The sequence below is a fragment of the Carassius gibelio genome, chromosome A8 (assembly GCF_023724105.1).
Source record: "Carassius gibelio isolate Cgi1373 ecotype wild population from Czech Republic chromosome A8, carGib1.2-hapl.c, whole genome shotgun sequence".
Taxonomy (NCBI): Eukaryota; Metazoa; Chordata; class Actinopteri; order Cypriniformes; family Cyprinidae; genus Carassius; species Carassius gibelio.
In genome coordinates, this window is record NC_068378.1 from 21,575,100 (window position 1) to 21,597,561 (window position 22,462).

A 22,462-nucleotide genomic window follows, 5' to 3' on the forward strand; every position below is an offset into this window, starting at 1 on the left:
CATCTTGTATTGTTTTTAAAACTCCAATGTGTTTTCTGCCATGGAATAAGATTCATGACATTTGTGCATATTATATATCCAGTATTTTTAAAACCAATAGTTGGTGTGTGAGACAAACTAGTTTGACTGTAGTCAGTCAGATGAGTAAGCAAATGTTGGAATACACTACAATTTTTGTTCAAATTTTTGGCCTAATTTACAGTCTAGAATCAACACTAGTGTTGTCTAAAGTCCGAGGCAGTCTGCAAATTTTGGCCAGTCGGGAGTTAACAGAAAATTGCATACTGTATGATAGATTCACATTAAGATTCCAATCATGTTTGATATTTTGGTTCAATTTTAGAACATGTGTTGTTTTATGTTATAATTTCGCATTTTTCCTCTGTAACTATTTACAAAGTCACCAAGTATATGATGCCTAGTGTTTCAAAAAATGTTCAGAAAGTGAACAATGTAGTGTATTCCAGCCTTTAGTTTTAGACCGTCCCTGAAGATTTGACTAATTTCTCAATCGAACCTCTGTAAAACACTGTAAACTGTATCATCAGTTCCATCAGTGTAACATCTTACTTCACTTCTGAAGCCTGAGCATCATTCACCCTATCAGTGTCCTCAATGCCATATGCGGAGCTCATGTGTTATGTTTAAGGGTGTCTGGGCCCACGGGTGGAAGAACAAGCCTGTTGCCATCTGGTCTGTTTTGCTAGCTAAATCCTAACAATTTCATTGGGATTATAGCAAGTGAGTAATCCTGCTTTCCGTTGGGTGTGCGGGAGATTACCACGGGGATTAGCCCCCACCGATAATAAACTTTATTAAAACGCAATCGGCTTTCAAGGCCTCTTCCCATACACACTTGGAAGTTGGCTGTGCCCGGGAGGGGGTTGTGACCCCAGGGAGAGAGGATCTGAAGAGAAGCGCTGGAAGACAAGGTTTTGAAGTGTTCCAGATTACAGGCTCATCTGAAGGACACCATCGCTTGATCTTGAGCTTTAGGGTTTTCGTGGAAATCTGAGATTCAGCCTTTAGTCCCACATCTCTATCTGCTCATCACATTTTTTTTTCCTTCACTAGATGTACTTTAAACCTTTGTGTAGACAGTGTTGAGCGTTTGAAAACTTTATTGAAAAGAAAAGCTCTGAAGTTCAAGGCTTCTAGCAGAGGACAAAGAGAAAGAGTATAGATCACATGATCAAAAAATGAGTATAGATCATATGTTCAAAAACTTAATTTTCTTTTGCCATGAGAACAATGGAACAAAAGCGGCAGAAAGCATGGGGGAAACATCACCTTGCATTGCTGGTGTTGGGTTCCATAAATTAGACAATGCTGGGTTTTATTGCTGAGGCCCTCCAACATGTACTTTGCATGTTTATGGCCTATCACATACTGGTATTAAAATGTTGGACAGGTTTGATACCTCTGCTGTCATACCACTCTGATTTTAATAATATAGTAAAGCTTCTGCCATGGGTGTACACGTGGTGTGTGAGTGTGTACGCACACTGAGAGTGAATTAATTCTGTGAAGAGAGGGAAAAGGGTTAATATATGGTTCTGTTATTGTAGCTCATTTGTACTCTGACCACTGAATGTTACATCTAGCCCTAAAATAGAAGCCAAACAGATCAATCTCATTTTACTACCTTCAGTCCTCCCCTAGTCCATAATGCATAATGTGAGATCTAGCCCTCATTCTCAGCTTTAATGCTGTCAGTCAGAAAAGATGGAAGTTACTATTTGCACTTGAGGGAAGTTTTTTTTTTTTTATTATATTATATTACAAAAATCTGGTTGAAAGGTTAATTTTTTTTTTTTTAACAAAGAGATTATATCGTCTAGGATTTTAGACAGGTTAAATTATTATTTAAAAGGCTCTTAGTTTCTTCTTTTGTTTTAGTAGTGTTTATCTTGAAAGTAAGCACAAGGAAATTACACTGAGTTCACTACATACTACAGTACATAGCCAAAGATATTTGGTCATTATTCATCAAAAACTTGTGCATCGATAGTAAGTCTGTCTTTTCTTTGTGGTAACAGCTTCTGTTCTCCAGTGAAGGCTTTGGAACATGGATGCAGGTATTTGGTCCCATTAAGATACTAAGATCACGCAGGATTTCAAGTCTGGATTTTGTGAAGGTCAATCAATTCTCACTCAGTAAATTATTTCTTGATAAACCTTGCTTACTGCACAGGAGCACCGTGATGCTGGAACATTAAATATGGATTACCTTATTCAGGTATATTACATCATCATTCTCTGATCCAATGCCATATGAAAGGAAGTAGATACATGCACAGCTTCTTGGCAGTTGTAAACTGTGCAGGCTATAGGGCTGTGGATCAGCTGACTTGAGATCAGTGTTACTGGCCTTCATATACAGACTGCAGAATAGTGTGATGAAGGTTGTCTGAGATCAGCACAAGTATAACCTCTATCCTGAAAGCTTACATTCTTCTTATAGGACAGGTCAATAAGATGAGTTTGGATGGCTTCCAGAGCATGTCCATCAACATGCATCAATGAAGCAGAATGAACGGTCTTGTCAGCAAACACCGGAAATGTAATCTGCCTGAAGATGCTTCATCAGTGTCGTTTAAGCAATTTTATATAGTACCAGCTAAATGAACTTCTCTCTTTCCCAATCTGTCTTAAATCACCTCAATTTAAGATTTTGTAATTAAGAAACAGATTAATTATTTTGTCTGGATATGTTTTTGTGTTGTATTAGTAATAGTTAAAACAGTAGTTCCCACTGTAAATGGAAATCTGCTGAAATAGGATATTCACCCTTGGACTATTTAAGATGTAGATTAGTTTATTTCTTCATCTGAACAGATTTGGAGAAAGGTAGCATTACATCACTTGCTCACCAGTGGATCCTCTGCAGTGAATGGGTGCTGTCAGAATAAGAGACTGAACAAACATAGTTATTTAAAACCGTTTTGGAATGTTTCTGCCTTCAAACAGTGCTTGATCTGTGCATATTTCTCTCCTGAATCAGACAACTTTTTATGGCTTGAGGACTTATTTTTTTAGAAGGGAGGCGAAAGTTTGAATTTAAAAACGTCTTTCACACAGCTTTTCAATTTTTATCAGCTGTTTTTACTCTTATTCCGACGGCACCCATTCACTGAAGAGAATCCATTGGTGAGCAAGTGACGGAATGCTACATTTCTCCAAATCTGTTCTGATGAAGAAACAAACACATCTACATCTTGGATGGCCTGAGGGTGACATATTCAGCAAATGTTAATTTTAGGGTGAACTATTCCTTTAACATTACAGTGCCATGTAACAAATATCAGGCTCTATTTAAGTAATAACAATACCAATTACAATATGTATTCATGTTATCAGAAAAACAAACAATTAGACATAAATAGAAGTGCATGGTGAATTATTCAGTGCATATCTAATTATACTATTAAATATGCACTTTAAAGTATTTTGTTCAATTGAATAAAACAATAAAAATCAAGCATACAATCAGAATAATTACGTTTCATGGGAGCCCGCTTAAATAAAGGTATCGATTGCAAGTCGAAACAAGTAAAAACATTACAGGGGACCCTTCATTGTATGGTAAGCTTTAAGGTGGAACACGTCGCCTTTAATTGAATTTCTAACCTAAGCAGGATCTAACCCTTAGCCAATTATAATGTATTTTCCCTGACCTGATCTACAGTGGCCAGCCATCACTGTGTCGCATGGTTTTGGAGGGTCATTGTTATTTATTTAAGTTTTGCATGCTTAAGATTTACTATTTAATTTCATTTACACAATTACACAATCATAGAGTGCACTATTAAACATGCATTTTATTATATTGTATTGTACATTGCATACTGACTAGATGTATATATATATTGAATATATTGTCATTATACAATTTCCTGTATAACTGACTGATATACCATGTTAACTGTGATTTTTGGAGCTTCAGTGTCTTCTAAGTGTAACTTAAGCCAATAAACCTGAATTCTGATTCTGATTAAACAATGCTGGACCTCGTACTTCAACTAATTACGTAAATGGACAGGACCTGTCATGAGACAATAACTATTCCCTAATAGAATTTGCCCCCAAGAGCAATTTAATTTTCTCTGTTGCCCTCTCTTGAGGTCTCTTCGTCTCTTTCTGTCTTTCCTTTGCAGGGAAAATGGGGGGAACGGCTTCTGACATTGACGGTCCAGCCTTTATTTACTCTTTTCGAGGAATAGAAGCCACCAGACTGATGTAGACAGGTAACGTTTTTGTCTTTGTAGTCTTTCTTTGTATTTGTGGAACGAAAATTCTAGATCGACTTCCTGCCACCTCGAGCGCTGTCCAGCACGTATACTGAGCGTAGAAATGCCACGCGAGTGACGCGACGGCGACGCTCGGCAGGTTTGCGCGACGTGATGTGCTTCTTTAAGGGTGCAAACTTTCTTTAGTTTCGTGTAGTATTCGAATCGTATTTATTTTTATTTTTTATTTTTTTTTTGCATATGAATAAAAATGACATTTGACATGTAGGCTATTATTCAGTACGGGAGACTGATAATTATTTGTTTGTATATTTGTTATTTGTTTGTGTCAGAATAAGAATAATATTCTCGTATTTGTTTGCAGCAAAATAAAGTTTTAGAGTTTGGCAACTTCTGCCTAAATGGTGTAAATTACAGGCAAGTACAAAGAGCGCTGCTGTCAATCCGGACGTGATTTGTAGTAGCCTAATGTTAGAAAACATGGACGTTTAAAATGTAATGTAATTCTAAAATTTTAAGTCAACAAACATAATTAGAAACATTTATACATTAATCCTATTTTGTGCAATATTTGTGACTCAAATACAAGTACACTGGAAACATTTTTCTTGCTTGCTTGCTTTCTTTCTTCCCTTGCTTCTTTTTTAAGGATGTATATTTACAGAAGTTTTTGTAGATGTTACACATCAAATTAACCTGCTGATTCAGATAAAAGCCTACTATATTTAACATAGCCTAAATCACATTATAAACCAGATATAATAAAAAGTATTTTTCTACATATATTTTTTCAATTGTACTATCACCTGAGGAGGGGGAGGGTCATGTATGGTTATTTTAATTCACCCCTGTAGCTCATTTATAATTGTGTGAACTGATTGTGTTTCGTGCAGTCTCGTCATGGGTGCTTTATTTGATTATAATGATATAACGTGTTACTTTGTGTTCCTGGTTTTATTTCCATCTGAATTTCAGTTTATATGTAGCCTAATATTAACATGCATTTTTCAAAGAATAAGCTCAATGGCCTCACAGGTGAAGGGTTTGAAATCTGATCTATTAATGATCGCGTTTTACTGATATGATGGAGCAGCAGCTCGAGGTGTCAGAATGCGGTTACTGTGAAATACTGGCAGTGATTAAAGGTTCTCGGGTCAGCGGGAGCCGCACCCTTTCGCTGAATTATAGTGCACAGGTCTCTCGTTGTTCGGACAGGTGCCCTTTAGTGAATTTTATAGTGACTTAAACTGATTTTGTGCAAACGCGTCCACTAACCTATGCGTGGATTAATGCATTTAGTCATGTGGCAAAACACTGAGCATTTGCCTGTTGTTTAATTAAGACAAAATTCACATTTTCACTTCACCATCAGCGTAATTGAATCATCTGCATAATAACTCCTCGTCATAATCAAAATGAAAATCAAAAGCGTGGCCCGGGATAATTCCCATGTCCACCATTGGACCATAGAGAGGGGATCTGGTGAAGCTTAAGGGCTGCTGTGTTTGCCACCATTTAATCAGCTTGATGATCACTTTCATTTAACTAAATTACACTGGAGCCCGTCCGAGTTGTTTAAAACTTGAGATAATCGGACTTTGATGACATCCACGTCTTTGTAACATAACTGTCCATGATTTATAATTTTATACTCTATTTTAAACCAGGCAAGCAGGATTGAAATACGATGTGTATATAAATGAGATTATTTTAACTGTATAGGATGTTACTCCTGTGCCTCCAATTTCAAGTGGAATAATTTAGGATGTTATTGCTTTTAATTTGTTATTATTGGTGTTCTGAAACAAGAGCATTAACTGCTTTCAACAAGACTGAGAGATTCAGTTGAGAATCAGTTAAGTGTTGTGAGTTGGGTAGAATTGTTTGTTTGAAGATGGATACAATTACATAATGCATTTGGATCGAACTGAAAAGAATTACGAAATGATGAAACTAAACGAAAAGTTAAAAGCCATTTGAAAGACTTCACCTAACCTTTTTTAATATAAAATGATGTATAAATAGGCTACTATTTATCATTTACAAATTCCAATAAAAACTACAATTTGCAGTAGCTTATATTCAGTTTGGTCTGTCGCGCATCAGCCTTTTACAAGCCTATACACTCTACAAAAGCTGTCACTAGTAGCTACTGTACCTCAAAAGGTACACTTTTGTGGGTTCTAATATGTACACTTTAAGTACTAATATGTACTTAATATAATACCAAATATATATTAATATAATACCAAAATGGACCATTAAGGTACAAATATGCAGTGACAGATTTTGTACCTTTATTTCTGAGAGTGAAGCCTATATCTTCTTGAGTCTACGCATCTCAGAGCTTCCAGAACATATATTGTAATATAAAAATGAATGAGCACGAGAGGAGTGAGGTATAATAAAAAAAACCTAAAGACATACGTGATGCAGGCTACGTAGAAAAGCAGCGAGACTGACGATGATGAGACTGACTGCTCCACTCTGAAGCTCGTTTTGATGAAGCGGTGACTGTCAGAGCTCGCGAGCGCACGCGCCGCATTATACTGTCCATGAAGAGAATTGGAAGTGAAGACTGAGTTCATCTCGCTTGATCTCTGCTCTCTCCGGAGGGAGAAAAGCTCGAATGAAACAAATCCTGCCAGGATCGACTGCTGGTAAACAACATAAAGGCTTACTTGAGTTTATATTCTTAGCGAACGCATTCAAGGCACTGTTGAGAGTGTTTGCTGTTCTGTTCAGATCAACAGGACAAGAGAGCTATTCTGCGTAACAAAAAAGGATAAAAATAAACAACTAGGCTACTTTTAAATAAAATTTTAACTAATGTAGTAGGCTATAGGCTCGTTCACGGATGGAGTTCAAAAAATTGTAGGTTATCTTGCTGTTGAAATTTTCTCAGTACGTGGAGGATAATTTTTAACTGTAATTCATACTCTTTTCTTTTTTTTCTTTTTTTTTTCTTTTTTTTAATTTCTTAGATTAAAAAAAAGCCTTTTAAAATAATTAACATTTTATTATTATTTTTCAATTTTACAGTAGGTCTTTATGTTAAGGTAACTTACAGGCAATCAATTAACAGGGTTTACTAACATTTTATTTCTTTTTTTTTATTATTATAATTATTTTTACAGTCAAGCTTTGCCATGTCTACGTAGGCTAACGTTACATATCCAAATACATCAAAATGTATGTATTCGAGGTGTTTACGTAAATATCCACTAAAGCAATGCTGAATTAAAACTACGTGTTAAATACTCACGTAGGCCTAATATTTAAATTACTTCATTGACTGACCCATGCCAGGTCACAAAAGAGTTTAAAAACAATTCAGATCCTGAGGTTTCAGTAGTGCCACTGTATTTATCATCGTCACTTCCTTATCGCTTTTTCCACTTACCTGAGAGCGCAAGACGCACAAGTTCCCGCCTCTCTCGTTCCCGGCCACGCCTCCCATTGGCCCCCGGGGGAGTGACGCTTGGGCCGCCCCTGCAGTGTGAATGAATCAAGCGTTTTGTGTGACACACAGCGAAAGAACACACGGGCGCCCGACTATTTCACGAGGATAACCACAGGCGCGAAGGACTGTAAAGGGACACTATCCGGGGAGGAAAATTATTTCACGCACATCTGAGATTCTAAGACCTCCGCGAGCGGGTGCATGTGCGCGTTTTACCGGACTGGATGAAAATGATGCAGAGTGCGGCTGTGTTGCCCGGCGAGAGCGCGGTGAAGGGTCTGCCGGACATCCTCGGAGTGCAACTGCAACGTAAGAGCTTTTTCTTCTCCTTATTGATTAGTTCATCAGAATATTGGCAGGCCTCCTCCGGGCGTCTGCAGGCCACCACTGTTGAATAACATGCAGCTTTTAATTAAACTCCACTGGGGAATTAAATGTGAGCTACTAATTGGGTGATACAATTTGATCCGACGCATAAAGCTTTATTCTTTATGCACTAAATAGCTTTAACTGTAGATATCATAAAATTTTGTTCGTGCATTAGATCCAAAATATAATTTTATAAGAACCGATGAATGTTCTTCTTCTTGAATCTGGTCGTAACTGAGCTCTGGACTAAATGTCATGCATCGTAAAAAATCGGTTTGTGTGCTTTATATTTTCACAAAATAAAATAAATAAATAAATCCAACCTGACTGCTTGTTAATCAGACTAAGGTTAGATCGCACAACTGTCTGTTGCATTGCACTTCTTTTATTAAGATGTTTGTGTTGTGGTTGGGAACAAAGAAAGAAAAAAAGCAATTAATCCGATTTTAATATAACCAAGTAGATAAATGGAGCAACGTGCATATTATTTGTCTCAGTGAAACAGAGATTATAAAACCAGCTACATTACATGAACATTTAATATAAAAATAAATACCATTGCCTATTATCTTTGCATCTGGTCCTTATCAGTCGTAAATTAATCTGTGTTAGGCCTATATAATCTGATCTCACAATCAAGATGGAGTTTGAATTGGATAAATTCCTGACCTAATTATTCAGCTTCAGAAATGTACAGATGGACTTCACCTTTCTCGGAGCTGGCTTGTTTTTACTTCTTGCAATTTTCTGTTGCAAAGAAAAGAAAAAACAATTGTCACTAGATCCGTGCATTATAATAACAAAGGGCATTTACCTGAATAAAATGTTGGAAAATACTTTGAAAGAAAACGTACCACTTTATTTAGCCTATTTTCTTTTTTGAAGAATGGCCAAAAGGTTAAGCAGACAATATATAGGTCTGTCAGTGGAGAATGCTTAATTTCATTAAATGATAGTAGATTAAAATATATTGCTACTCAACCCCCCTTGGCATATACATGATGGATTATGTGATGATTGTTTTAAGAATGCATCTAAATATTATTATTCAAATGGATAAGGTGCTTTTAAAACAACATACGGGCAATTATGTAAAAAGAAAACAGAAAATTGAAGTTTTCACGACAACGAGATCTTAATGAGAATGCGTTGAATGATAAAAAGGTTTAAAACCAGTATCGGACAAAACGAGTGTCAATTGGTATATTTCAGAAACATACGTGAAGGCCTGCAATGGTAGCCATCTTTTAATTGACTGGCTAATCAAATACATCCAGTAAATGAGTGAAAAGGCTGAAGGCGGTTGGGTGAGTGAAGCTGCGCTGGGCGCTGTTCCTTCAGCACCACACGAGCCTGTAAGAAACCGTCACACAGTATCATGAACACAGGCATTTTAACGGAAGAATGTAAAATACTACGGTACAAAATGCTAATAACCTGTCAATTAACTTACCAGAAACGATAAATATATTTTATATTTTAAAATACAATATATATTTAATTATACCATAAAATACTGGAAAATAAATTATAGTTTAATGGCACAAAAAAAAAACAAGATAACAAGGCTACACATACACTTAAATGTGTTTTGGGTAAAATAAAAAATCTATTTGAAAAGTAGACTAATGTTTTTATAATGTATGATATGTTATTTACATTTATTTTACGTATTTATGTATTTTTTATTTTAAAATTATGTTATTTAGTTAATGTTTTCCGCATTATTATAGTGTTGATAGTGTTTTGTGTTTGTGAAGGTAACATTGTTCTGTCATTGTGATATTATAGATTGCAGTAGAGGACTATTTTGATTAACTTTTAGACATTTGCCCTACGTTAACGTGACGCATAAACTCTATTCATGATTACGCATTTAAGCACCTGCTGAATAATATCCTCTCGTGTCATATTAGAATATCTTGCCTATGTTAAATCCATTAAAACAGTACTTGTGATAACTTGACGACAGAAAGAATAGAGGATCAGAGGTCAAATATCGATATTGAATGTCATGATATTGTGATTTGAAGAAATTATACCGAGTATTGCTGGTATTGTCTGAACCCTTAAACGGATTTCTTCTGTTTGACCGAATAATATAAATTGTATTTATCGTTACTTTAATCTATGTTTGTTTTTATATTTTGGTTTTTGTGCTTGTTTTGTTCGAGCACTTGTCTTGAGCAACAGTCTAATTGAAGTGACAGACTGTCTCTGTTAAAGAATCGATGGACCAGTTATATGATTTCAATCTCAATGTCCTCATATCCTCGCCTATTTTCTTCTGAAATATTGATTATTTACCAACAAATGGACATCTTTCCTCACCTGTCCAGCCTTTACCGGTCCCATAGGTTGTCTCCTTGAAGGTACTTCAAATTTGCTGTCACAATCGTTAACGTACGTTAATCACATGCACAATAATAATTACATGAATTACAATAAATACATTTTATTAAAATGAAAAGATATTTAATAAATTTATAATTTCATTAGCATGATATTATTAATAATATACTTTTATTTGTATTTATTGTTTTCTTTTTCAGTGCAGTTGACATAATTCTTTGTCGAATTTTTATTGATATGTCCTTTAATTTTTTACAAATATTAAATAATAAAAACTTTTTAAAATACAGGTTTCGTAAGTATTTTCCCCATCACTTACATCAACAAAAAGGTTGTTCGTTTCTACATAATGCACACGAGCGGAGTTGGCTTAGTAACATGCTAAAAAACGTTCGAGTCAAGCAACTTGCAATTCTATATTTTCATGTCACTTTATTTAACAACTTTCCGTAGTATGATCGTTACTGCGTCTATTCCCATTACAGATTATACGAATAGGCCTACATATATGAAGCTTGAACCATGAATTCACAGTAATTATATTCATTTGAATGTGTAATGTAAGGCGATCCAACATTATAATGTACCATATTTGTTATAGACTTATAAGAAACCTATTAGAATTGTCTGTAAGTCTACCTTATTTACTTAGTTAAAATCAAGCTCAGTATTTCTGTAAGCACATTTCTAATCGCTTTCTGACCGTGTGTTTCTCCAGAGATCCCTCAGTGTGCAAGTTGCAGTCAACACATCCTGGATAAGTTTATTTTGAAGGTGCTGGATCGACATTGGCACTCAAAATGTCTCAAGTGTGCCGACTGTCACGCGCTCCTGGCAGACAAGTGTTTCTCTCGCGCGGGGAATGTCTACTGCAAAGAAGATTTCTTCAAGTGAGTCCATGCTCTGTTTTTCAGTTAGCATTCACTCTTTGGCCTTATGTCTTATAGCAATATCTATCTATCTATCTATCTATCTATCTATCTATCTATCTATCTATCTATCTATCTATCTATCTATCTATCTGTTTGAAAATTAGCTTAAATAATTCAGATAAATATTTAAGCACATAATATTGTTAATGAATGCAAAACAAGATGTCTTTTATGTAAAGAAAAATAATAGTTTTTATGAATATGATTTTTTAAGAATGTGATATAGATCAAATAACCTTTGCTTATCTAATTAAATAAATGCATAATTTAAGTCATTAATGGAGCAACATTTTATGTAGGCCTATAGTTATACAGTGCATCTTTGTAAATAATACAATGAGCGATTTTATTTAATATTGTTTCAATCACAATTGGCTGCATGAATTATCAAGGAATGAAAAAGACAGAATCAGAACTTGTCAAGTTGGATTGTGAGACAACAGTTTTGTCAAATCTCTTGTGCTTTTTGGTGCTGTTTGGCACTAGCATGTGTGTTCAAGGAAAGGTTGCCACATAGATTCTCTGTCATGGTTAATAAAGTCCTTTGTTTCATTTTTCTCATGTCAGGTTAGGAAGCACAGTGTGCTGGAACTCAGCCACAAAGACTGCATGTTCCCAAATTCAATTCCCAGTGCTATATAATAACTCAAGAAAGCAACTTTGCATATTTTTCCAGTGTCTTCCTCTCCTTTCTTTCCTTTTTTATTATTCTTTTTTTTACGGTTGGATTTTCCCCTTGGCTTTTAAGGAAGGAAATTAAGTTTGACTTTTATCCAAAACAGGATCAGTTGTGGCTTTTACCAAATCATGTTTGAGAGGTTTTAATGTCACAGGCTTCAATGAGACTTAAAAAGCTAGCAAGACTCAGAGTGGAGGCTAACTTTATTAGCAAGCCCCTGGGGACAAAAGGAGGCATTTTAATGTTAAGACTGTGGTGGTGCGGCTGAGGAGGATGGTGAGGGGGGATGGAGGAGGAAATGCTGGCTGTTCACAAGCGAGGGGGCGGGGGCTCGCCTTCCCGTTAATGTTGCAAAAACTTCACCTTGGTTAAGTAAAAGGAGGGTTTATTTAGCAGTGTTCACACTGTGATTTACAGCCTATTCTGACTCAGTGCTTTATGAGGCATTCTGTACGTGCGTTTAGTGGCCTCTCTCTCTCTGTCTCTCTCTCTCTCTCTCTCTCTCCTGTGAATCTCTCTCTCTCTCTCTCTCTCTCTCTCTCTCCTGTGAATCTCTCTGCCTCTTCTACATTGATCAAGAACATTTGTCAACTCCAGGGACATGACAAGCACAAACAAAGATGCCGGCTGTAGTATTCTGAGCTTTTGTAACTTATTACAGCCTTCGCTGTTATAAAAAGATTGCTTATGACAACAGCCACAGTTAAATTCAAGATGTAATGATGCTTAAACTCTAAAATTAATTTAGGTAACACTTTACAATAAGGTTTTAATTGTTAACAGTATTATTTAATTAACAACATTAGTTAAGACTGAACAATACTTCTACAGCATTTAGTAATCTAAACTAAAGTTTATTTCCGCATTTAATAACACAGCCCTGCAATGTGAAAAAGAATCTGCTGATTTGCCAAAAATTATTCTTACCTTAATTATTACCTAATTTTGATATATATATATATATATATATATATATATATATATATATATATATATATATATATATATATGAATACTTATATAATCTGAATATTTAAAAATATTCTCAAAATGTATATGTAAAACATTATTAATATCACTATTTGCACACACACAAATATATATATATATATATAAAATCCTTTTTACATAAATAAAATGTTTCATATTATATAAATATAAATGTAGAAAAAGTATGTCATGTTTGTATTTTCTTTAGTCGCTGACAATAATTGTAACCTTGAAATCAGGATTAAGCATAAAAGAATGTCTGCAGAATAATTGATAAATGTGAAAAATAATCATTGAACAAATGCTTATAACCTGTCTCAAAGGAAGATAGGAATCAAATACAGTATTTGTGGCAGGATTAGTTAGTGATTAAGGCATAATACCTGAATTTGAATCTGTATCGAACTGAGGTGTCTTTATTTGTGTACCTGCAGACGTTTTGGGACAAAATGTGCATCGTGCCAGCAGGGGATTCCCCCGACACAGGTGGTCCGGAAAGCTCAGGACTTTGTGTATCACCTTCACTGCTTCGCCTGTGTTATGTGCAGCAGGCAGCTGGCCACCGGTGATGAGTTCTACCTCATGGAGGACGGGAGGCTCGTGTGCAAGGAGGACTACGAAACAGCCAAACAAAATGGTGAGCTGTTGTCTTGACATCTGTGTAAACATTGCCCTCTTGAACCATCAGTTGGTTGTTCTTGTTATGCAAGACATTTTGAGCTTTGTAACCTTGAAAAAAAATCTAGATAGCTGGATAGATAGACATTTTAATTAGCAGATATTATTAATATTTATATACATAAATTATTCCAGTTGCTACTGACCCATTAGAATTGTAGCTGTTTGTTGAACTGGTGGTATTTAGATGCATCGTCCCAGACTCGGCACACATCACTGGATTTTCTGTCCCAACTGGAAATCATTCTGACAGCAATGTTCAGGAGTGGAGACGGTGTAATTAACTTCTTCTTTTACAATCATACAGAGACACCGAGAGATCAGAGGAGGCAACAGGATGGTAGTAAAGGAGACAAAATCATCATTAACTACAGTCTAGTGGGGTCTCAGTGTCTGGGATATTAAGTCCCTCTGTGATCTGACCTCTCATGGATCTGCCTCTGAAAGCCCCTCACACTGTATTTATGGAGATTTCTGTGGGCTGTTGATTGATTATATTAAGTGATGCAATGCACTTTTATAGTAGGGGCCCCAATAACTCGCACTGGCATGCCATTCTCACGAGAGATTTATTCCCTCTTCCGCCAAAGTGTGACAGTTTCAGGAGAGTATCGACTGGCCATGTGTGAGCACTTCCAGTCAAAGCATCGCACAAACTCTTCTTTACCCGTACCTCATGGTAGATGAGCTCCTGACATTTTTCCTCATGCTCGAGAAATTTGCTCCACTTCAACATTGAATCAGTGTAGCTGAATTAAAAATAATAATATTTCACTTTTTTTGAGTTCAGTTCAGTCCTGCTCAGACTATCTTTCACCTTTATGCTTGTGTTTTTCATTACGACAGTTATTTAAGTTCATTTCAAAGTTAAAAGTTGGTTATTTAAAATATTATAAACTTCTTATGACACACTTTAGTGTTTTATTGCTTTATGTATCAGCAAAGATGTTATAAAATATTTTATATATGAAATAGATTATTTTTAATGGAAGAATCCTAGAAAACAAAATGTATCATGGTTTCCACAAAAATTATTATGCAGCTGTTTTTAACATTGATAATAATAGGAAATGTTTTTGAGCACTAAATCCAAAGGCAGACAGGGGCATCAATTACAATTCTGTTTAGCAGCACAGAAAAGACAAAATGTTAATAAGTTCTTCAAATCTGTGTGTTACAGATGATTCAGAGACAGGAGCAAAACGTCCACGGACCACCATCACAGCCAAACAGCTGGAGACGCTCAAAAGTGCCTACAAGAACTCACCTAAGCCAGCACGACATGTTCGTGAGCAGCTCTCCTCCGAAACAGGCCTGGACATGAGAGTGGTGCAGGTGCGGCGACTATAAACCACAATTGAAGCTTTAAAGTGTTTAATATGATTAAATGGCTATCTGTGTCTTTACTGAGGCTCGTCTGTCCACAGGTGTGGTTTCAAAACAGGCGAGCAAAAGAGAAACGGCTGAAGAAGGATGCTGGGCGGCACCGCTGGGGCCATTTCTACAAAAGTGTCAAACGCAATCGAGGGTCCAGTAAGACAGAGAAAGAGAGCTCAGCCGATGATGCAGGACTCAGCGATAGTGAGCTTAGTTTCAGAGGTAAGTCTGTTTACATCTCCCACGATGCCTTGCTTTCTGTCTTCTCTCTCCTCTTTGTATTCGTTTCAGAAACTTTTTTTTTGTTGTTATTCCCGTTCATGCATTAATTTGCCTTTTATTTTGAAAATATGCCACTTGGTGGATTGTTTGGAATATTCCAATGAAGTTTTCTGTTCGGTTTCTGCTACGTGTTTGGTTTTTAATGATTATTTAATTTTTGTCAGCCCATTTTGAGAACTCATAAAAGTCTAGAGCCACTTTCAAAGAGAGGCCATGTTTACGAGAAATGAAAGCAGCGATGCACAAACTCTATAAAATTGGTGAAGCTTTTAGTCGATTAGAGAGGAAGCTCGCAGTGCCTTTGTTGTTGTTGAAAGAAAAGAATCTGGTTGTGCCCCTGTGAGTACAGAAAGTAAATGACAAATGCTCATCGCGTCTCAGATATTTCCAGACGCATGTAATCCCCTTTTTAAAATGGATATTAATGAGGTCTTTGTCATAACTTCTTCCGTGTGTAGGAGCATCTATACACTACCATTCAAAAGTTTGGTGTCAGGAAGATTTTCTTTGTGTTCTTGATCAAATTTGCTACGTATTACAGTTTAAAATAACCGTTTTCTGATTTAATTTATTTTAAAATGTAATTTATTTCTGTGACGGCAAATCTACTTTTTCAGCTTCATTACTCCAGTCTTCAGTGTCACGTGATCCCTCAGAAATCATTCTAATATACCTCAAGAAATAGACATCAATGTTATTATCATCAATGTTGAAAACAGTTGTGCGGCTTTTAATGCATCCTTGTTAAATAAATGTAATAATTTCTATAAAACAAAATGAACTCACCCCAAACTTTTGAACAGTAATGTACACCGAGGTTTTACAAGAAAATACTATTTCATTTTCACTACTTCAAAGTTTCACTTTTAATTCAATGTTACTTTGCATTTCTTTGTAAATAGTTGTGCAATTTACTAGCAATTACTGAGTGAAAAATACATACATTCTACATACATACATTTTTTTTTTCAGTATAGTTATTTTTTTGTTGAAACAATCTTAACACTGATTTTGTCTGCTCTCACCAACAGAAGACCAGATCCTGTCAGACCTTGGTCATGCTAATGGCTTGTATGGAAGTGTCGGAGACATCACGAATGGCAACATGCTCAACGGGAGCTTCTCCTTGGAGGGGGGCGGGCAGCCTTACCATGACCTGCGGGCAGGAAGTCCCTACGGCCTGCCACAGTCCCCCTCATCCATCACTTCCCTCCCAGGCCACACCCCCCTGCTCAACAACTTAGGCTTCAACATGGACAGCATAATGGGTCAGGGCATTCAGCCCAGCGTAGGTCAAGCTCTGAGAGCAATGGCTGGGGGACCCACCTCTGACCTGTCGACAGGAAGCAGCACGGGCTACCCAGACTTCCCCACCAGCCCTGCCTCGTGGCTTGATGAAATGGACCACTCCCAGTTCTGAGGGCAAAGGTCATAATTGAAATTGCAGTACTATAGACAAGAAATTTGACGATTTTATAGACATCTTTCCCAGAATTGGTGACATTTGTGTGGCAAGGCCCAAAACGTCACCTACTTTAACACGGTGGCTTGACCTTGCTGAATGGTGCGCTGATACGAGCAACCCACCGTGGAATGTTTGCGCTGTATCATCATTTTGTAAGTCATATTTTTTCATCGTTCTCAAAACTGGATTGGATGATTTCCAGCATGAAATTGTGTGCAGCTGCGAATGGCGTTCATACCCCAGACCACCCTGGAAAAACAATCACAATCCACCACGTTTTTGAGAACAAGAGGGTCCATGCATGTTTCTGAATGAGGAAGAGAACCGTCCCACGATGCACTTTACTGTATGTTCCTCCTCGACTGCACACGGCAGGCTGATTACGGGAAATAGAGGAGCGCACCGAACAAAGACTGATATTTAAACAAGTGGCACAAGTGTACTGTATCTTTCCTACTTACAAGGGTTTGGGATTTTAATGGTTGAAACTTTCTAAACGGCTCTACTAGAGATGGCCCTTCACATTAGGTCTGAAGAATAGATACAAATTATTTTTAATAAGTATGAATCCGCATGCACTGCTCTGAGTTGTCATAAAAATCTCTGTCAATGGTCCCTTGTTTGTTCAGTGTTTTTCCGTTAACGTCCGACATTCTGCCTCAGCAATGAAACAAAATAAATAATATAAAAGATTAAAGTTGAAGTTACTATTTATTTCTGGTAATGTTTAGTATTTTTGATATTGATACAGTTTTTATTACCATCAAGATACCTTTGTTTCCCATTGCCATTTGTTTCCATCATTTCCTACTCATTGCTCCATGAGCAAAAATGGATCTCATACATATGTTTGAATGTGATTTATTTTTGGAGCAGATGACAACAGTGGATTTCCATTACACAGATACAAGTACTTTAATGGCCTGACCAGTTATTATCAAGCAAAACACGTGAAAGGGAAACTTACACTGTATTTTTTCTTATTTGACACATCTAAGCAACAAATAAGAGGCCTGAGCGTTATTTATTCCTGTTGTGGGTACCAATGTCAGTATTATGAAGAGTTGGATCATGGGAAAGAGTACAGTGAGTTGATGTAAAACTATAAAATTTGGACCCACATAATGGTAAACTGAGTGAAGATGACGCTATACTTAAAGCGCAAACATATAAGCTAACAAAGGGCAACATGGAAAAAAGAAAAATATTCATTAAGAAATAATGTTTTGTTGAATCTATGTTGAGTCTTAATGGCTGTAAATTTTGTAAATTCTCAAAAAGTGTCAACAGTCTTGTTTCATGAGCACTATTTATTGCTATGGATCTTTGAAAAAAGAGCACTGAATTAAGTCCTATATGCCTTCTGGCCAATGGTATGAATTGTGTATAGTCAAATCTATATGGAGAAATAAAGCTGAATCGTTTTTGGGTTCCTGCGATGTATTCATTTATTTATTTATTTCACATGCATTTAATACATTTTGAATTTAAAGTTAAACACTTAAGCTTAGTATAACACATAATAGTAGTTTTTGTAGTAAATAGTTTATTCCCATTCAAAGAAACAAATACATTACACAAGCTATTGTTTAGAAGGGATAAAAACTAATATAGCCATTATAAGAAAATGTATAATCTCACAACGCTGGCTTTGTGTCGAGCAACCTGTTTTAAAGTCATTAAACTCAACTCATATTTAATTATGTCATCTCAGTTAAATCTGCCATTTGTTGGCAAAATAAACAATTGACCAAGCAGGGTTTTAAAGTGTTTATTAGGCCTATAGCGGAATTACTTCAGTATTTCAATGCTTAACACTTTGCATATTTCAAACAATAACATTCTTTACTGTTTTGTTAATTGGTGGTATTGTGCACGTCAACAAATACTTAATTACAAAAACTATGTTTCTATGTGTCCATACATTTTGGTTTTACAGGAACAAAGAAACATTTCTACAAAGCCCGACACACACACGTGGAACTCATCAGTCACACATCTGTTCGTCGGGTGCACGCGCTCATCCTTCTGCTTCCATAGACACGAGAAGATTGCTGTTTAGTCAAACCCAGAGCCATATAGAGACCTTCCCTAATCCTCTAAATGTTACCTTATTGTAAACTGCTCTATGAAATGAGGACAAACAGGCTGCTTGGTGTTCTCCTCAGTGACCAGAAAAACACAACTGTGAGTAAAATCCCACATTCAAAAGTTGTACAAATTGGACACGTGCATTCGTGGATTCGATTTGTAGCCTATGGGAATGCGCATTTCATTTACCCAAAAAAGCTAGATATATTTATGTTTGGATATAAATGTATATATATATATATATATATATATATATATATATATATATATATATATATATATATATATATATATATATATATATATATATATATATATATATATATATATATATATATATATATAAATGTGTGTGTATGTATATATATATATATATAGAGAGAGAGAGAGAGAGAGAGAGAGAGAGATTTTGTTTACATTTTTGCGTCTTTTAATGAGTCTCAAAACCACTTCCTAAACTAGTTCAAACGCACAAAGGCGGCAAAATGTGTTATCTAAAACAATACAACTGTAGTATTAATGTGGTTAGCATATGTTTTTGGCCTGTGCTCAGCTGGAAAACAGAGGATACGTATCGATTGCATGGGATAAAAAGCAAAATTTATGGAGAAAAAAAAAACAAACAAAAAAAGATAGCGCTTTGCATAGAAACAAACTGATTTCACTCAGCCATTGATTGGGGCTGCCGCAGCCATTAATGCACGGCCTTTAATAGTTCAGTCTTACAAAGATAAACAGCGACAAAGACAGTTGGGATAATTTACACGCCACTTACAGCACTAGTATACATATAAATCTGAGCAAATTCCTGCACTGTTGCTTTTGCTAAGATGACAAACGCAAGCGCAAATGCCATTATCATCGATCTGCGAGCTTTTATTACGAACTTCCTGAAGCCAGCGATTCACCAGCCTCCCGGGTGAGAAGGAATAAATTAACATGCAAATAGTTATTCAGTCTAAATTTAATCTGGGCTGCATAGACGGGGTATTTTTCTCTCGTGTATGATGGCGTTCACTGACATCCTGTGTGGCATATTAATTCAACAGCCATACAAAGAAAGAAAGGGTCCTTTTGCAAGGACAAACGTTCACACGTTAGTATTATTGTAGAGATGTAGTGGGCAATATTTGCATTTGATTTGATTAACCTTATCTAACTCTACTTGCATCAGAACGACTAGGGGTTTGATTTACTGGAACTCATGTTTATTACTCAGCTCTTTGGAATACTTGATACTGATTGGTCAATGCACCATCCTGTGGTTTGGCATGTTATAATATTTATTGACATTCATAGAAACATTGTCGGAACACTTACTAGAGGTGTACCAATTGCAGGTTCTAGGATCTGCCACTAGAGGGCGCACTACCAAAACAATAACAATTGGTGGTTTGATGACACTGAGGAGCGTGGAATGATGGGATTTGTTGTCTTCTACCCAACCACTGACAGCCATCAATCAGATGATATGAAAATGATTACCACTTGTTCAACAAATATATACACTCGTGTACATTCAAACACAATAATTGGGCATACATAGCAAACACAAGTTCAGTTATTTGCACGAGTAGATTACATACAGAGTCAATGCAAAGACGTGATCAGACTATGGATCAGACGCATCCTCGCGTGGGTCTAGAGACGCGATGCCTCGAGTTTGCCGTGTATTCCCCATAATACTAATCTTGTTGATCATTATAATAGCATACGTTTTCTGTAAAGATACAAATCAAAAACAACTCACCTGTCGAGTAAAACACCAGCGAGATCGGCATCTCTTTCTAGTTGAAGTTTGTCGCAAAGCTCTCTCCATCTAGAAAATGCAAAAATATATAACACTAGCCTAGTGGTTTTTGGATATTTTACTGAAAATATCTTACAAATGTTACCTTTAACTTTCTTATTTCATACACTACACGAGTAGCCTAAATGCATATAGTGTATAAGTGCATTGGGACACAATAACTTATTGAGTGCTGCAGGGATGATGTGTTTTTGTGAGCAAAAACCTGTGAGCTTGCATTTTAGCACTTCCGGTTCCATCATCTTGAAGTCAATGGGTTTTTTGAATGGGTTTTTGTTTAATACATCAGTAAAACCATTGGTAACAAGTGGCTAAATGGGACTACAGATATTGTCTGGGACATTGAATGTAGTATTCAAAGCCTGTTTTTGAAATAAAGATTGAACTAATTTTTGCAAGTGATGACCACGCTGAAGTCATACAATGATGGTGTTGTTTATAGCCTACATTTTGCTTTTTACTTCTGTATTAAGGCCTCAAAATTCATAAAAGATGTATTAATTTTAACAATATGTGTATTCATAAACATTTGTTGGTCATAGATCTTATTTTCTGCAATAATTCATAAGCCAATAGAAAAATCCTATTGAGTTTTTGTCGAGGTAACCAGTGATGTTAACTTTTAGATTGGTCTACAAAAATGTAATCACTGCAACCTACTACAGTTTTTTTTTTTATATTAGTGGGATATTTTTTAGCATTTTCTGCTGGCTGTAAAATTCTAAGTGAGGGAGGAGTAAAGCATTGCATTAAGAGCAGCCCAGCACATGCAATTCCATTTATAAGCTGGACAACCAGCTGAATAGAGAAAGAGTAGGACAAAAAGAAAGAAAATGGAAAGGACAGACAGTGAGAGTAACAAACCTCCAGCATCTGCCTCTAATGGTGTTAGGGAAGCATCCAGAGAGGCGACTTGTAAAAGTGCATAAATGTTAAGTAAAGAAAGCGGAGCAATATGGGACATGATTTTAGTGGAGTCCGTGTCAAAAGGGAAGAGCTCTGAGGGAAATTGAGGAACATAATGGAAACGTAATGGGCTTAGTGTCACTGTCGTGCAGACAAGCCCACGGAGGATGCCATCAGCGGCATTGACCCTCCCCCAGCTCCAGCGGATTTATGGAAATTACCGGAATAAGGGACAAACAGCCTTTACAAACAAACCGATACCAGCCTGTCTATGGAATATCTAAAGTGATAGAGGACCTTGCTCTTGAGGAGGGATACAGCTATAAAGACCCAAACTCGACTAATGCTTCCCATTCTTCCACTTTGAGCCCAGTTTTTATTCAATATGTCATACTTTGAAATATAGTGATCCCACATGTGTATCAGCAGTAGAACTTTGGGTAAAACAACTTATATGTTGGCTCTTTGAAAAGTGTTCAGAAACACTTAAAGTCAGCCAGTATATTTGTGGTTTTAAAGCATAAAAAGACAAAAATTCAATGATAACCGCATGATCATAGGTACTTGATGAGTCCTCTGAGTAAAACCAATGTACTAAAGAATTGTGCTACATTTACTATGAAAGGAATAGTTCACCCAAAAGTGGAAATTTGCTGAAAATGCACTCACCCTCAGATGTAGTTTGAGTTTGTTTCTTCATTGTAACAGATTTCGGGGAAATTTAGACTATTTATATGGATCCTCTGCAGTGAATAGTAATCCACACGACTTCAGCAAAGGGTTTTAAGTATGGAACAAATTCATCATTAAGCTATTTT

The 22,462-nt window shown here is 36.3% G+C and overlaps 1 protein-coding gene across 1 annotated transcript; it reads left to right on the plus strand.

The window, feature by feature from the left end:
* Window positions 1-7,720: 7,720 nt before the first annotated feature.
* On the plus strand, window positions 7,721-18,269 carry LOC128018070 (LIM/homeobox protein Lhx4-like). Its single transcript, XM_052603453.1, has 6 exons — window positions 7,721-8,022; window positions 11,153-11,324; window positions 13,470-13,672; window positions 14,894-15,048; window positions 15,141-15,312; window positions 16,404-18,269. Exons 1-6 carry the CDS (start codon window positions 7,938-7,940, stop codon window positions 16,790-16,792), a joined length of 1,176 nt encoding a protein of 391 aa, XP_052459413.1. The 5' UTR covers window positions 7,721-7,937; the 3' UTR covers window positions 16,793-18,269.
* The last annotated feature ends 4,193 nt before the right edge of the window (window positions 18,270-22,462 follow it).